The 16,112-nt window shown below is 50.7% G+C and overlaps 9 protein-coding genes and 2 non-coding genes across 11 annotated transcripts; 2 read left to right on the top strand and 9 right to left on the bottom strand.

The window, feature by feature from the left end:
* Nucleotides 1-29: 29 nt before the first annotated feature.
* MRET_1706 (dihydroxy-acid dehydratase) lies at nt 30-1,856 on the top strand (the record flags this gene model as incomplete). The annotated part of the gene is made up of 1 exon (XM_027628333.1): nt 30-1,856. One exon carries the CDS (start codon nt 30-32, stop codon nt 1,854-1,856), a length of 1,827 nt encoding a protein of 608 aa, XP_027484480.1.
* A 17-nt stretch (nt 1,857-1,873) lies between these two features.
* Nucleotides 1,874-2,968, bottom strand: MRET_1705 (aspartate-semialdehyde dehydrogenase; the record flags this gene model as incomplete). The annotated part of the gene is made up of 1 exon (XM_027628332.1): nt 1,874-2,968. The coding sequence occupies one exon, from the start codon at nt 2,966-2,968 to the stop codon at nt 1,874-1,876; it is 1,095 nt and encodes a 364-aa protein (XP_027484477.1).
* Nucleotides 2,969-3,138: 170 nt separating this feature from the next.
* MRET_nc0002 lies at nt 3,139-3,329 on the bottom strand. Its single transcript, XR_003525359.1, has one exon. It is a non-coding gene; the product is annotated as a U2 small nuclear RNA (small nuclear RNA).
* Nucleotides 3,330-3,456: 127 nt separating this feature from the next.
* Nucleotides 3,457-6,645, bottom strand: MRET_1704 (Ca2+:H+ antiporter; the record flags this gene model as incomplete). The annotated part of the gene is made up of 1 exon (XM_027628331.1): nt 3,457-6,645. The coding sequence occupies one exon, from the start codon at nt 6,643-6,645 to the stop codon at nt 3,457-3,459; it is 3,189 nt and encodes a 1,062-aa protein (XP_027484478.1).
* Nucleotides 6,646-6,847: 202 nt separating this feature from the next.
* On the bottom strand, nt 6,848-8,476 carry MRET_1703 (uncharacterized protein; the record flags this gene model as incomplete). Its single annotated transcript, XM_027628330.1, has 1 exon — nt 6,848-8,476. One exon carries the CDS (start codon nt 8,474-8,476, stop codon nt 6,848-6,850), a length of 1,629 nt encoding a protein of 542 aa, XP_027484483.1.
* A 197-nt stretch (nt 8,477-8,673) lies between these two features.
* MRET_1702 (uncharacterized protein) lies at nt 8,674-9,222 on the top strand (the record flags this gene model as incomplete). The annotated part of the gene is made up of 1 exon (XM_027628329.1): nt 8,674-9,222. The coding sequence occupies one exon, from the start codon at nt 8,674-8,676 to the stop codon at nt 9,220-9,222; it is 549 nt and encodes a 182-aa protein (XP_027484484.1).
* Nucleotides 9,223-9,310: 88 nt separating this feature from the next.
* MRET_t0027 lies at nt 9,311-9,402 on the bottom strand. The gene has a single exon. It is a non-coding gene; the product is annotated as a tRNA-Glu (tRNA).
* A 56-nt stretch (nt 9,403-9,458) lies between these two features.
* Nucleotides 9,459-11,192, bottom strand: MRET_1701 (mitochondrial carrier protein; the record flags this gene model as incomplete). The annotated part of the gene is made up of 1 exon (XM_027628328.1): nt 9,459-11,192. The coding sequence occupies one exon, from the start codon at nt 11,190-11,192 to the stop codon at nt 9,459-9,461; it is 1,734 nt and encodes a 577-aa protein (XP_027484481.1).
* A 153-nt stretch (nt 11,193-11,345) lies between these two features.
* MRET_1700 (peptidyl-prolyl isomerase domain and WD repeat protein 1) lies at nt 11,346-13,256 on the bottom strand (the record flags this gene model as incomplete). Its single annotated transcript, XM_027628327.1, has 1 exon — nt 11,346-13,256. The coding sequence occupies one exon, from the start codon at nt 13,254-13,256 to the stop codon at nt 11,346-11,348; it is 1,911 nt and encodes a 636-aa protein (XP_027484482.1).
* Nucleotides 13,257-13,328: 72 nt separating this feature from the next.
* On the bottom strand, nt 13,329-14,963 carry MRET_1699 (T-complex protein 1 subunit epsilon; the record flags this gene model as incomplete). Its single annotated transcript, XM_027628326.1, has 1 exon — nt 13,329-14,963. One exon carries the CDS (start codon nt 14,961-14,963, stop codon nt 13,329-13,331), a length of 1,635 nt encoding a protein of 544 aa, XP_027484091.1.
* A 171-nt stretch (nt 14,964-15,134) lies between these two features.
* MRET_1698 (translation initiation factor 2 subunit 1) lies at nt 15,135-16,031 on the bottom strand (the record flags this gene model as incomplete). Its single annotated transcript, XM_027628325.1, has 1 exon — nt 15,135-16,031. The coding sequence occupies one exon, from the start codon at nt 16,029-16,031 to the stop codon at nt 15,135-15,137; it is 897 nt and encodes a 298-aa protein (XP_027484092.1).
* Between the last annotated feature and the right edge of the window lie 81 nt (nt 16,032-16,112).

The following is a 16,112-nucleotide window of genomic DNA, read 5'->3' as shown; positions in this document are numbered from 1 at the left end:
TGTAGGAGTCGCTTGTGACTCATCGAAGTATGCGACGCCAGTGGTGGGCCAACGTCGCTCGTAGTATGGCACGGTGCCCTGCTCGAGGCATGTCGACGTCTTGTGCGTGTGCTGCAGCCAAGGAACGGCCTCAGCCTGGCGACTTGAATCATTACTCTCGCATTATTACCCAGCCCAAAGACCAGGGCGCGTCCCAGGCTATGCTGTATGCAACGCATGGAATCGAGTCCGACTCCGACCTTAAGCGTGCTATGGTGGGTGTTGCAAGTGTGTGGTACGAAGGTAATCCGTGCAATGCGCATCTCCTGGGCGTGGGCCAGCGCATTCGTCAGTCACTGGACAACGCTGGTGTCACGGGCTACCAGTTTGGCACGGTCGGTGTGTCGGACGGTATCAGTATGGGTACAAGTGCCATGTCTTATTCTCTCCCGAGTCGAGATCTCATCGCTGACAGCGTTGAAAGCTGCATGGGTGGCCATTGGCTCGATGGCTGTGTCGTGGTGCCTGGCTGTGACAAGAACATGCCGGGTGTGCTGATGGCCCTCGGTCGCCTGAACCGACCGGGTATTATGGTATATGGTGGTACGATTCGCCCAGGTCATTGCGAGTCCATGTCTGGCACGCTTGATATTGTGAGCGCTTTTCAGAGCTACGGCCAATATCTGGCTTCTGGTAGCTCGCCTAGTGCCGAAAAAGTGCGCTACGATACTGTGCGCCACGCATGTCCCGGTCCAGGTGCATGTGGTGGTATGTACACGGCCAACACCATGGCGTCTTGTGCTGAGGTGCTTGGTATGACGCTGCCTGGCAGTAGTTCCTTCCCTGCGGAATACGACGAGAAGAAGGCCGAATGCGATTCCATTGGTCAGGCCATGCGTACGCTGTTGGAGAAAAACATTCGTCCACGCGACATTATGACGCGCAGTGCATTTGAAGACGCGATCACGCTCACCATGGTGCTGGGTGGCTCTACGAACGCTGTGCTGCACTTACTCGCCATGGCCAAGAGTGTCGGCGTCGACTTGACGATTGACGATTTTCAGCGCATCAGTGATGCCACACCATTCCTGGCCAACCTCAAGCCTAGTGGCACCTACGTCATGGAGGACGTCCATCGTGTGCTCGGAGGTATCCCATCGGTTGTGCACTACCTGATCGAAAACAAGCTTATCAAAGGTGAACACCTGACCGTGACTGGTCTTACACTCCGTGAGAACTGCGAGCGGTGGGTCGCTGAACGTGGTCCTATGCCCAAGAATCAGGACGTACTACGCCCGATCGACCAGCCCATCAAAAGCACAGGTCATATTCGTGTGCTGTACGGCAACCTCGCGCCAGGCGGTGCGGTAGCCAAGATCACGGGTAAGGAGGGCCTGCATTTCACCGGCAAGGCTCGTGTATTTGACACAGAGGATGACATGGTGCATGCTGTGGAGCAAGGCTCCATCAAGAAGGGCGAGAAGACGGTAATAATTCTCCGTTACAAGGGCCCCAAGGGTGGTCCGGGTATGCCAGAAATGCTCAAGCCCACGAGCCTCATCATGGGCGCCGGTCTTGGTCATGATGTGGCTTGCCTGACAGATGGGCGCTTCAGTGGTGGATCGCACGGTTTCGTGATTGGACACGTCGTCCCAGAGGCACAAGAGGGCGGTCCTATTGTTCTCGTCCAGGACGGTGATGTCATCACCATCGATGCTGAAAGGAATACGATCAATATGACCAGCGTAACCGACGAAGAACTAGAACAGCGCCGTGCTGCATGGAAGCCTCGTCCGTTGAAGGTGACGCAGGGCGGCTTGTATAAATACACACGCCTCGTGTCAGATGCAAGCCAGGGTTGTGTCACAGACGCTTAGTATATGTACCAGATAGACTATGAGAGCAGCCCCTTCTTGTGTGCAATTTCCGCATTCAGTACTGAGCTCGTAGCAGCACCAAGCATCACGTTGTTGACGAGCGTCACAAACTTGACGTCTAGTACGGGGCATGCGCGGATGCGGCCGACATTCACGCCAGCACCGTTTTGCCACTCACGGTCCAAACGAGGCTGAGGACGGTCCAATTCATCATGCACCGTGATTGCCTGTGTAGGTGCACTGTGGCATCCAAGCTTTTGGGCCTCACATGTATACGACCGCAGAGCCTCAGCTACTTGCTCAGGTGACGGTGCGGGCTGCTTTTTGAAGCTCACGCTCACGCAGGACAAATGACCATCGACGACAGGGACACGGTTGCATTGTGCGCTGATGCGCATCGGACTGGATTCGTGCAAATCAAAGGCAGTGTTATTTTGTTTGAGGCCGCCGAGAATCTTGCTTGTCTCCCACTCAATTTTCTCTTCTTCTCCGCTAATGTATGGCACAATATTGTCAAGCATATCTAAAGAGCTCACACCAGGGTAGCCTGCACCACTGATAGCCTGCATGGTCTGCACCATAACGATATCCAAGGGGCCAAACGCATCCTCCAGCGCCTTGAGCGGCACAATCACGCCCGTCGTCGAACAGTTGGCATTCGTCACGATAAATCCACGGTCTAGTGACAAAGATGCACGTTGGTGTGGCACAATATCAAAGTGTGAGGGATTTACGAGTGGGACAATCAAAGGACAAAGAGGGTCGCGGCGGTAGTTTTTGGCGTTCGAGAACACGCGTAGATTCGCCTCACGGAATGCGGCTTCAACAGGACCGGCAGGGCCGCTGTCAAGACCGCTGAACACCACGCTGCATTCGGAAAATGCACCTGGTTCACACTCGTGAACAGGCATGTTGCGTACTTGCGATGGAATTGGATGTATTTGCTTCCAACGACCGGCCACGGCGTCATGGTAGGACTTTCCCGCAGATGACGAGCTCGCACCCAGGGCAGCCAATTCAAACACAGGATGCGAACTTAGCTGAAGAATAAAACGCTGGCCTACAGTCCCCGTGGCACCCAGCACACCAACCTTGATTTTGGCATCAGTCATGTCGCAAGAACTCTTAGTGAGGCTAGATGGGTGGCCTTGATCTTGAGGATTAGTCATTCCTAAGCCGCTTTGCAACGGCCTTGGGCACTGCGTGCCAAATGGAGGGATTTGCAAATTTTATAGGGGCTCAGAAAAATATAAATTGTGCCACCTCAACTGTAGTTGGTTCCTCACCTTCTCTGGCCTTTTGGCTTAGATCAAGTGTAGTATCTGTTCTTTACAAGTTAACGCTTGTAACTCCTCCCTCTGGGAGGATTTCCGTTAACCATCTTTTTCGTCGCGGGGAGCAGTATGCAGGCTTGCTTGCACTGCTCCGGCTTGTCCTTGGCACTACACTACCGCCTTGAGACGAGCACCGTACTACCGGTCTCGAGCCGGTTCATTTTTTTTATGACTTGAATTGCTTACGTAATCAAATAGGGCACGCGCTACATGGGATGCGAAATGAATATGGCAAAGTTGTGCGTGAGCTTCATACCTACGTAATGTTACACAGTAAAGACGCGTGTTTGTGGCTGTTGAGTTGGATCGTCCAAGTCGATAGTTGGTGCAAAGAAAAATCCAGCAATGAAAACCAAATAGGCTAGAATCAGAATACTGCCACGATGGTAGTTGCTCCTTGCTTCGTTGTAGGTGTATGTGAGCAAAAAGACGGACAGGATGATAGCAATGACGTCCCACCGTGGGAAGATTAACGTGAAGGAGCGAGCGGCCATATCGATACCAGACTTCGCATAAGAAGAATTGTAAAACGCACTGAATCCAACCAGCACGGGAATTTGGATCAAGCACACTTGAAGCGCGTAAGCAGAACCAATTTCAAGCGACAAGGCAATATTTCCATTGATCGCAAAGCTCATTGCATTCATAAATTCTGTCGTATTTGGAACAAGAGCAAAAAGAGTGACACCGATAAATTTGGGCGATAAGCCTGAGCCTTCAATGACCACATCCACAAGATCCACAATGATTTCGGCAATAATAGCATACATGACTGTACATCCAAGAAGGACGCTGAGTGATACACTCCTGCTCCATGATGGTGCATCATGTCCACCTTGTCCATCTTCTTGACCCTCTTGTTCTTCAGCAATGGTTTCATACGGTTGACCCGATTTGTGTCGGTTAAACAAATATTGGTACATCCGAGCAGCCGCATCCAGAAGCATATCCTCCTGTGGCTTCGACTTGTTCTGTTTTTGCGTGTGGGAGCTCGTCGATTCATTATGCAGACTAGGTGTAGCTGAGGTGCTGCTGACCTGGCTGTCCACGTCACGAGTCGAAGGTCCAGCTTCGTTCTGGTGATGCAAAGGCAAGCGCGGCTCGTAGTTCTTCGGGAACAAGCGTTTGTACACAGAGGCCCGGTGCAGTGGTGGCGGTAAATGCTCAGGATGAATGGTACTGGGAGTGCTGTTCCAAATATGCGAAGCATGAGTCCGAAGGGAAAACCACAAACCAATTCCGTAGGCTAGAAGAAGAATCGCGGCACATGAATAGATAAGACCCTTGACATTCGTTTGGAAGAACGAGTCATCGAGCGGTGAAATGTGCTCATAGGAACACTTATCGCATCGGAAACGATCTTCAGCATTGGAGGCATCGTCGGGACATCCGGTGCACACTAACTCGAATTTTCCATAGATTTGGTAAAACATAGTAGGAGTCAAAATGCCAATAATGGCCATAATGAGCATGGTGCTCGTCACACCGGCTGAGCGAGAATTGAATGTCTGCTCTTTGCGTCGCGTGGCTCCAGAGCACATACTTAAACCAGGCATAAGTAAAACGCCTGCGAGAATGGAGCCAATAATGGAGCCTTCGACGAGACTAGCCTTGGCTTCTGTCAGCGCAATGCTGTAGAGGATTAGTTCAATAATAGAACCAAACGTTGCATTAATCACAGCACCCATACCAATACTGCTTTGTGTACTGATACTAGCCACAGCCATGCCAATGAAGTAGGAAAGTGGCAGCACACTGGCAAGCGACATAATAAAGATGATAGAATCATTCGATAACATAGCCAATACACCAGATGTGATGTTGTGTGACATGGCGTAAGGGCGAATCACGTAGAACATGATTTGGGTCAGAAAAATCAGTGGGATAGTATTCACGAACATGATGTTCACACCGCCGACCGTGTACTTAAAATACTCCTTGCCCATGGCCTCGTAAAGACAGACCAGAATAACGCTGCGGCGTTTTGATGTGCCTTTCTTGCGGTGCTTTCGTTTCAACAATGGTGCCATGTGTCCGGGATGGAGCACATTCTGGAATTGAGCCTGGTCCGAGTCCTTCACTTTGAGTGTGCGCGTGTCGATTTGAAAAGGAGAACGGAAATGAAGTGCCAGGGGTTGTGATGCCAAGTTCTTGATTAGGGTCCACGTAAGTTTAGCCATAGGAATCGTAACCACCAATGCCCAGCACAATAGACACACAATACCGAGTGCGGGGAATATCACAAGACCATACACCAGAGCATATGCAAGAATACCACCAATGCGCTTCGAGGCACCAACATCGTTCCCATTTTTGTCAAATACGTAGTGGTAAAGCTTAAGCTCCAGTGAAATGCGCTCATCTTCGGACAGCTGACCGTCCTCTTCATCATTTTGAACGCCACCGTACAGTGCAGAGCTACCAGGTTGGACAAGTGGATCCGTTTCGGTGCCAGGATACGGTGTATCAACATGTTCCAGATTCTCGTCTTCTTCATCTTTCACTTCGTGTTCGTGCACCGCTGGCAAGCGACATGGCCCATGTCGATGACCACTCGCATGTGAGCATTCAACTTCAACATAATTTCCAAATGGCCACAGTATGTATGTGCCTAGACCATACAATTTGTGCCCATACATAGCACCGCCGCGAGGCACGCAATAAAGCAGAGCCGCACAAAAGAAGCACAGGCAGCTGATCCATATACCAACGAATACAAGCCATAAAATGTTACCCAGAGCCGCGCTGTTACGCGTCTGAAGTCCCGGAGTGCACTTCAGTGCCTTATCAGCCGTGCGCTGGATAGACCGGGACTTTTTGTACAAAGCCGGCTTCCAAATAGGCAGACCAAATGGATGTTCAATATTGATCGCATCCTGACGGTCCTTGACAGTATAATCCAACTCATCCCCATTCTGATCGTCCTGATTTTCATCAAAATCACCCAGAGTGCTGTCTTGCGCTTCTACGCCATATAGGTCCGAGAGCGCTTGAGGCGTTGGGTCATTGTCGGATACAGCCTGCTCATCCATGCTCATCCTCTTAGTATCATCAAAGTGCGCATGACCATGTACGCCTTTTCCACTGTCGCGGAACGATGCAGACATGGGGGGATTTGATACAGATTGTGATTGGGGTTTCTCTGTGCTGTCAGAGATCAATGAACGAGACGCGTCAGCATCAGAATTGTCGCGTTGTTTTGTGCGTTTGTCGCGCTTCCTCTCTCGGATACGCTGTCTGATGAGTGCTTCTCCTCGATCTTCATTGATAGGCATTGAGTCCTCAGTTGGGAAAGAAGCATCAGGCGAATCGGTGGCTTGACCCCTGAGTGGTGCAATGGGCGTAACAGTGTTGCGCCGTGACATGAAGGAATTAGATTGATTTGGTTGGAACTGAGGGGACGAAGATTGCGCCGGAGACTTTGGTACAGAGAGCTCTGGCGGCAGGCGAGACATTATCAAGCGTCCACCATGCAAATCCAGTGATTGTCAGGGAGGAAAATGCTTTCTGTGCCGCCTCGATAAATATGCACCTTGTTCCACGTGTCTTGTACAACGCACGTCCCCATGTGCCTACACGCTCATTTGTTGGACAAGGACGTCTAGACGCATATGTCGAAAATCATTCGCATTCGCTTGACTGTACAAATTCTCTACGCTATGATACAAGACCATGAAGAGAGCGATGCAAAGATCTCCGAGGCCGTTGGCGCCTAGGCAGGAGTGCCCAAGCATCTCTGCGGCAAACGGAGCATGTAAGCCACTTTCCGATGGTGTCGTTCTCGGTACAGTTTTGGGTCAAATCTGACGCCAAGTGTACGTTGGCGTCCAAGTGTGGTGCCGATTCGCGTTCTTCGGTCATACTGTCATTGGTATCATCATCATCTGTGTCTTCTTCACAGTCTGTGTATGACCTGGCGCCTGAATATGCCATCTCGATGCGCATGTTGGTGCATAAGCAATCCAAGTGAATTTCGTGCCTACACGGCATCAGCTTGATCAATGGAGACTCGTGCTTTTCACCATCTGAGTAGCACGGAAAGCAGGTAGGTGCGTCGCATCGCCATCCATGTTCGCGCTCTTTCTGTTTAACATATTCTCGCAGCGTCATTGGCGGTGGATTGTGCTTGGCGTTTGATCGTAAAGGAGCGCGGCAGTATGGGCACGACCATTGACTCGGCGCCTTGCTTGATAACCATTCCACCAAACAAGATGCGTGAATCGTATGAAACCCGTGGCATGGTATGGCCACGACTGTTTCATCGGGCTCGTTGGTGCCTTCTGTAAACCACGCTGGTTTATCCTCAATTGGGTACGGCTCAAGACAGACGCCGCATCCAGACACGTGCTGCATGCTTGCATCGTTGGAGGATTCGACAGAGGCGCTAGTTATGGAAAAGTGTGCCATGCGCGATCGAAGTTCGGCGTCTACACGCTCAAGGGATTCAACATAGGCACGCGCCTTGTTTGAATCAGGCACGTCATTAGGATCTGATGGGCGCATCGTGAAAGTCAAATGGAATGGCATGCCGAGTACATGCACCAGGCGAGTGGACTCTTCGCCAGTATCTTGGTTCCTTGTACGCTCAATGCAATCAATAATCGGCCAGACCAGATTTGATCCAACATCACTGAGCAAGGGAAATGGGAATGGTGACGCTTGTTCTGGTATGTACATAAAAAAACGAGAGCTTGGACGCGCATTTGTATGCGCCTCAGATGGTGAGTCGGCATGATCGTCGCGCTGTGGATCTGTTGTTCCATTGGGTGACGGTGGTTCTGAATGGCGCCGTTGATGTTCCTCGTTTTGATCTTGATTCGCTCCAGCAGATGTTGTGTCATTTATTTCGTGGCCGGAAGCGGAGTACTCGGCAGTATTTAAGCTTGATAAAGATTCATGAATGTCACTTTGTACCGAGTCAATAATGGGGTATAGTGAACGGTGAACCGAAGTCGGTGATGCTTCGTTATTATGTTCGGCATTAGGACGCCTCGTGTTCTGTGTTGTACATGAATCAAGTTGCCTTTCACTTGAGCTGCTTTGTGACAGCGCTGGGAGCTGGCTAGTGGCGTCTTCAGTGGACGTGATCGTATCCGTGACCAGCCCTGATACACATTCACTGGGTGGCAAATTGCGAGATGCAGTGCTTGGTATGGAATTAGGTATGGCTGAGACAGCTGTTATTGTACTAGTTTGATTGGTAGATGCGCATGATCCTGCATATGATTCTGATACATGAGGTGGCTCGCACTCGCGGTCATGAGGCATGGTATTGGGACAGAGCATGGAGGCGAAAATCTTGTTGGAGAAATAAGCTCATGTAAATTTGGGGAATAATATAGAAAAAGTCCGAACCTGGCTATGGAACGCGGCCGCGCTCCTCTCTGGAAAGTGGAGAATTTTTGGATGCTTTCGCAAATTTTGGTGATTTAATTGTCGGTTGATGCTTTCACGCTAGCAGGCATCTACGTACATCTTGTGAGATGGATCAAACCTTGCCTTATGATCCACCCCCAAGCACGACAAATGTTAGCCAAAAGGATACCAATAGGGACACTGATACTTCCAAAAGAGGAATTGGAGTAACTAAATTCGAGTCTTATAATGAAGGTCCTTCAGAGAAAGAGACCCGAGAAACAACTTCGTGTGGACTTAAAGTGCCACAAGAAGATCGAACTAAGAAAGAACCCATAAAAAAGAGACCATCTCATCTTGGCTCAATGGTGCGAAAAAAGCGCAAGAGCCATCTGGCTGACTTGAGCGCAGCTGCTACTGCTCAACCAGTCAAACTAAACACACTCGAAAAGTCCAAGCTTGATTGGGAGGCTTACAAAGGCAATATCAAACAGACGGAGAACCAGGATACAATGTCTACAGAAGAACGAGAGGAACTCGAAGCGCAAACGAAAGGGGGCGGCAGCGGTCTGGGTGACGTAAAAGGTTTTCTACACAGAAAAGAATTTCTCGATCGTGTTCACGATCGCTTGGATACCCAGGAGTACGAAGCGTTTCATGCAAAAAATAATCCCTAGCAGGGGACAATGCACCGTACCAAAAAGGCATCGTGTAGGCTGTTTAACGTAAAATATTGCAGAAAACTCGGCGAGGAAATAAAAAACGTTCCCAATCCGGGAGTCGAACCCGGGTCTTGTCGGCGCCACACAGCAATGCTAATGAGAGCGACATATACTAACCGTTGTACTAACTAGGAGAACGTTGGTCAGAATTGAGCGTAATGATTACATGAGCCTACTACACCGATGCAGAATCAACTCTGTATGGCCGCATGCAACGAGGCGCGCGAACTTTGTCTTCGAAGCCGTGATCGTAGTCGGTCAGCATCAGACGTTGAGCCGACCGTGCTAGATGTTGCATAAATATGCTCCTGCTTGGTGTCTGCCTCACTAACGCCAGGTGCGTTCGTGTCGACTGGCGCTTTAGAAGGGAACATAAGAGACGGAGTGACGGACAATACGCTAGATGGTCGTCGCCTGACTTTGCCAACTTTGTCTCCCATTCTGCTCCAGTATGGTGCTTCATCGTCTGGTTCCGAGTCCATCATGCACGCATGATCTGCTGAAAGAATTCGGCGGTTCATGACATTGGACACATCACGCAATTTGGTAGATGTGCTGCCAAAAAAACGCTGCGTATTGTGCCTCATCGCATGGTCAGTGGAAGGCGCTGATAATGCACTGGGTGGTTTGATTTGTGAATAGGGCTGAGGGTAGCTCATGGGTTTCCTCAGAGGAATGTTCCAAGAAGCGCGGAGATCACGACGGCTTCTCTGGTGCTTGAGACGATGCTCATTCATCTGAGTCACACTGATGTGTGGCTCCTTTGACTTCGCACATGTGAACGGGAACACACTCGAAATGCGCTGAAACATGGCCGACATCTCTGCCTCACTGAGCGTATGATTGAGCGAACGTTCCGCGTCCGGTGCGGCCCATTGTTGGACTTCGGAGGCCACATTTCGAAATTGCGTAAACTCCTGAGAATTGGATCGGGTCTCTGCCAAGTACTCAGTCCAAGCCTCATACGTTTCCTGCATAAAAGCTGCTTCTTTTTCCATGACAGCTTTGCGCATGAGTAAGAAAGATTCCAAGAACAAAGTGAACAAGTGGATATGGGTCAGATCATGCTCTACAGAGACAGAGTCTCCGGGTTCCTCTTCCCTATTCATTGACTCGGTGGCCTTGACCTTGCAAAGAACATCACGGAGTGCTGACCAAATCGATTCACGAGTTAGTTCAGCCGGTATCGTGTCTTTGACGCGGGCTTCTGGGTGCAAAAGCTCGCATGAACGGGGAAATAAAAGTAATAGTGCCATGGACACATCAGCATATGAATCCATGACCCTGAGTGCTTGGAGAGACTCGATTGAACATACGAGTATGCACAACCACTTGAGGGTTTGATACATAATCTGTAGGGCCGAATTTGATGTTACATTTCTTTCCATATCTAACACGACCAGTTGAAGGGCACGAATGCCCCATGCGATACCACGGAGCGAATCTCTTTCGAACAGATGGGTACCTGCCTGCTGAACGCCGAAGCCAAACATCTTTGCAAGCATAGCGCATGCTTCTGCTGATTCAAGCTCGGATGCACGTCGAAGGAGAACGGCACAAAGCACATAGCGTTGTTCCATATGTGCCATCTGAGCCTCCCATAAGATCTTGGATACGTCTGTAGCGCTCATAATTTTCTTATCAATGGCTTGTTCTAGTTCTATGCGCCAGCTCGCGTACTTACGCAGACTGGTTCCACGATCTCCTAGGACAATTCGGTGGTTAGTGGGATGATCGAGACCCAAGCCACAGTTATCGCTGCATTGTCGAAGTTTTTTATATATACATGCATTGTACACCTGAACACTCGTTGGCACTTGATTTACATCACCCAACGCCCTCTCGCTACGCTCGCTTTTTGGCGCAGATGCCCACAAAGTGGGAACGGAGCGATGCCCCAGCAAGGCTGGGTGCCACAGCTCCATCACAACTCGCCACAGGGAAAGTGGTATGTCTGGTCCAAAATATCAAGCTCAACGCCCGGAGACCGTCAGCAACACGTGTGGAGACATCTTTCGATTGGATGCGCTGGCCCTTATCGTTGCACGCGTGAGTGGAGGAATCGTGAGAAGCCTAACTTAATGCAATGAAATGCTAAATATTTGGATGTCTTCTTTCGGCTTGTCGAACTTGTTGATTGACGCGTTTTCGATTTTGTGAATCACATCTAAGCCTCCTGTGGCACGTCCAAAAATAGTGTGTTTATTATCAAGCCATGGAGTAGGGACAGTCGTGATGAAGAATTGGCTTGCGTTGGTATTGCGACCTGCATTTGCCATACTAAGGGTGTACGGCCTATCGTGACGCAGTTCCTTCACGAACTCATCCTCGAACTCACCACCCCATAAACTCTCGCCACCTGTTCCATCGCCAAGTGGATCGCCTGTTTGAATCATAAACTTTTTTATTACGCGGTGAAAAATTACGCCATTGTAGTAGCCTTTTTTGGCAAGACCTACAAAATTTTCCACCGTCTTGGGCACAAGTTGAGGATATAGCTGGAGATGAACATCGCCCGCCGTTGTGTGCAAGATAGCAGATGTGATCACATGCTTTTTCTTTGCGCCAGGGTTCTCACTTGCAATCGCCTGCTCTTCACGTGTCGGCTTCTCGTTAAATATATCGCGGTCCTGACCGGCTAGCTTGGAGGTGGGATCTGTATCTGGTTCATTCTTCGTGAACATGTAGAAGCGTGCGCGTTTGAATGCGGTACAAAACAGCGTGGGATCTTGTTCATCTGGCTTTGCCAGTGGGTTATTGGACACGGCCAAAGCGATGTTGGTGGTAAACTTTTTTATCGGGACACCTTGATACAAGGACACATTCATAAATCGCATTGTCTCTTCCTTACCGAGCAAGCGAGCCACTTTGTTGGTCTTAAGATTGACCATCTTGATACCCAACATGGTTCCATACATGATAAAGTTCCCACTCTGATCAAACACAGCGTTCGCTGTACCTGCACCGATCGCATTTGCTACCGCATCTCCTAGGCCAGGTAAGGTTGAGGCATCAATGTCACGCTCGACAGCAAGTCTGCGCCCGAATTCCATGTCATCCAGCTGGTAAATAGTCGTGTTGGCCTGCTGCATTTCTTGCACGGCTGCAAGTGATTCGTCGTACTTTCGCAGCAGCTTACCATGCTGGAAATCAAATACTCGCACCTGCCGATCACATGTGGACGTTGTTGCAAACCGTTGAAAGTCAGGAGAGAAAGTCAGTGTTGCTGGCACCGACTTGGTTCTTTTAAACTCAAATAAATCTGTGTTTGACTTTAGGGAGAATAAGCCCTGTGGCATAACATATGGCTCTCGAGGCTGCCAATATTCCACCATTCCGCTCGTGTCGGCTGATACAATGCAGTCGTAGGGTTCGTTGTACGCAAGAATATGACATGGATTCTTGTGCACCTTGGTCGAAGAAAAAAGAGGCGTACCATCACTATCACGTCCATCGTAAAAGTGGATGTGGGAACTGTGTTCCTCGGCCACGGCCAGTACAGTGTCAACGCTTCCACGACGGTGTACCCAGGCACATGCACGGGGGGTATAGGGCACTTGGAACATATGAATGAGGTCAAAATTAATCACATCGAATACCTTGATGGATCCGTCCGCGGCTGCACTGGCGAAATAGGCGCCATCGGCGCTTGTGGCCACAGCCACAATCATGCTCAGGTGCGCATTGTAGTGTTTTACAAATTCGATACTCGAAGACTGCTTTTTCCAAAATTTGACGTGACCGTCAACTGATGTAGTAATGACAAAGTCGGTATGCGGCGTGACTTGCACAAAATTGATAGTGTCGCGGTGCATGAGCGACTTGACATACCGGTCGGCGCGCGGGAGTTGATCTAAGTACAATTTCTCATATTGGAGCGTTTTGCGGCGCTTGGTGCTGTCCCCTCCGGCAGGACCTGGCAGAGGTCCGACGTCATCGTCGGAGGACGAGGCGTCTTCTGCGGCGCGCTTTTGCTCTTCCTTAGACATGCAGCCGACGGCGACGCGCGTCGTGCCGATCCTCGCTACCAGGTTTTGCCTATGCCACTAATCACGTGCCACCTACATTTCGGCTTCCAGGGCATGCTGCTCGATGACATCGTCAATTTTGAGGACAGCGCGCACAAGCTGCGTCGCAAGGAGCAGTTGTTGCCGCTTTGATACGAGTGGGTCGAACACGTGGCACTCTTTCATGTTGTTGTTCCCCCGTCCCATACAATCAATGCCGTAGCGAGCATCGCTCTCCGTCACCTGCTTGCTCTTTACCATGGCCAGGCTCTCGATGGGTGCCAAGCCGCTGTTTTCAGCGAGCGCTAAAGGTATGACATCTAGGGCTGCTGAAAATGCGCGTGTAGCGTACTGCTCCATCGATGCAATCTCGTCTGCCGATTGTGCAACAGCAATGGAGGCACATACTTCCGCAGCACCTCCGCCATACACGACGCGGTTGTCACGCACCAGGCTGCGCACAACACACATAGCATCATGGAGTGCACGCTTTGCCTCATCGATGACCATCTTGTTAGAGCCACGCAGGAAAGCAGTCACCGCCCTCGTATTGGCACATTCCTCGATCACCAACATGCGATCGCGTGTCGTGCCAAAGCTCATTTCACGGACAAGACCAGCATGACCCAGCTTGTCGGGCGTGAGGTCTTCAAAACGTGGAACAATACGTCCATTTGTTGCAATCGCAATCAACTCCATTTCGGGCCCACCAACCCAGCGTACAGCCGGCAGACCGTATTGTAAGAGGAGGTGGTTCGCCTCATCGTCAAAGCCCCATTGGCAAATGACAAGATTGGCACCACAGTCCTTGATCTTCTGGATCATACTTTGGAACGTTGTACGCTCATACTCCTCGAGGCGGCGGTACTCCTCAACGGAGCTGATATCGAGCTTGTGCTTCGTCTTGGGGCGCGGAGGCTCCAGAGGGCATGTAAGGATCGCGATGCGTGCATCGCGGATCTCACGCGGCATTTGAGGATGCGAGAAGTCTTTATCAATCACGACACCCTTCACCAGCACGGAGTCGTCCAGACTGCCACCCACCTTACCATCGACCTTGATCAGATCAAAGTCCACGTCTCTGCGCTCCAAATCAGCGACAGATAGCACGGCCTCTGTGGCAATACGGGCGAATTTGCTCGAAGACTTTGAGACAATCTTGCTTCCGAGACTCGTCTGGGCGACCTTTAGAAGTTCATCAATATGGTCACGGTCAAATTCGACCTTGTCCGATGCCTTTTCCAGAGCTCTGACGGCGACCTCACAAGCGCGTTCGAAGCCGTCGGCGATACGGATAGGGTGGATGCCACGATCGATCAGAGCTTCTGACTGCTCCAACAGAGCACCGGCCATGACGACCACACTCGTCGTGCCATCGCCAATTTCGTCGTCCTGGCTCTTGGAAAGTTGCACAAGCAGCTTGGCAATTTGGTGCTCTAGTTCCATATTACTCATGATCGTGGCACCATCATTCGTCACCTGAATGTCACCGTCGGGACTGATCAGGATCTTGTCAAGACCCCGAGGACCCAGCGACGTGCGAAGGATATTTGCCACGGTGCGAGCGGCCTGGATATGGTCCTTGATGGCCTGAGTGCCCTGTGCACGCGTTTTCTTTCCCTGCTCACGCACTACAATGAATGGATTGCCATACTCGTCTTGGGCGTAGGCCACCTGTGGTTCTGCCATACTCGTCGTCCAGACGCGCGTACTTCGTTGCGGCAAAACGCCACGCGGCGCCTGTGGGCGAAGCCAGGCGATCCAAAACATTATGTAAGCACAAGAAGGACCTTTCCTTCGCCAGCGCCAGTTTGGTGATTGTACGTAGCCCTGCGGATTACTATACATGGTGTGCGTGAATTACTCGTCATCCTCAGAGTCGTCATCGCCCTGGACTTCTGTATTTTCGCGCTCAACCTTAGCCATGAGCTGTGCCAGTTCTTCATCCTCAACAGCCGAGACTGCCTTGGGCTTCATTTTCACTGTGACCTTGCCTTCGCTCTTTTCAATCGTTTCCTGAATCTTTTCCAAGGCTTGTTCCATAAGTGCGACACCACCGACTTTGTCAGTCGAGTGCGTCACCAGGACGTAGAGCGGTGGCGCCACAAGCTTGATTTTGATGGGAATGTTTTCCGTTGACACCGCCTCACCAGCGCGCAGGGCTGCCTTGACAGCGTCGATACCCTCATATCCGAAGCATGAGACTTCTACATCGGCACGAATCTTGACGGGCTGTGGGGTCAGACGACGTGCAATGTTGGCTTCCAGCTCTCGAAGCACGTGCGGTTCAATGTCGATACCTTCGAATACTTTGGCCGACTCTGTCACAGCGAGCTTGAACGCATCGTATGAATGTCCATACGAATGGTCGAGTGGCCACAAGACCTTTTCGTATATCTGTTCCACAGGGTAGTCGAGCTTGTGTGCCACATGTGACACGATACTGTTCACGGCACGCGACTTGCTGTAGCGCTCTTCGCACTTGATCACATCCTCAGGCGACACGCGGCGCTTCGAAAGATCAATGTATCCTTTTTCTTTGTCCACACGCAGCACGACGACCACTTCATTGCGACCTACGCGGATGAGCTTCTGGATACTGCGAATACGTCGTCGGCTCAGTTCAGACAGCAAAATCATACCCTCAGCGTTGTCATATTCGAGCAGATTAACATATGCGCCCATCTCAGCAATCTGGCGCACCTGACACATGACGATCTCGTCAGTGTCAGGCAGCTGCTTTTCGTAGAACCGCATGTCAGTGTCAGAAGAAAAAATGCCGCCAACCAAGCTGCTGGGATCGCGTCGCAGAAAAGACCTATTTCGGCCGAATCTATG

Source organism: Malassezia restricta, chromosome III, assembly GCF_003290485.1.
Source record: "Malassezia restricta chromosome III, complete sequence".
Taxonomy (NCBI): Eukaryota; Fungi; Basidiomycota; class Malasseziomycetes; order Malasseziales; family Malasseziaceae; genus Malassezia; species Malassezia restricta.
This window is presented reverse-complemented; position numbering and strand designations above follow the sequence as displayed.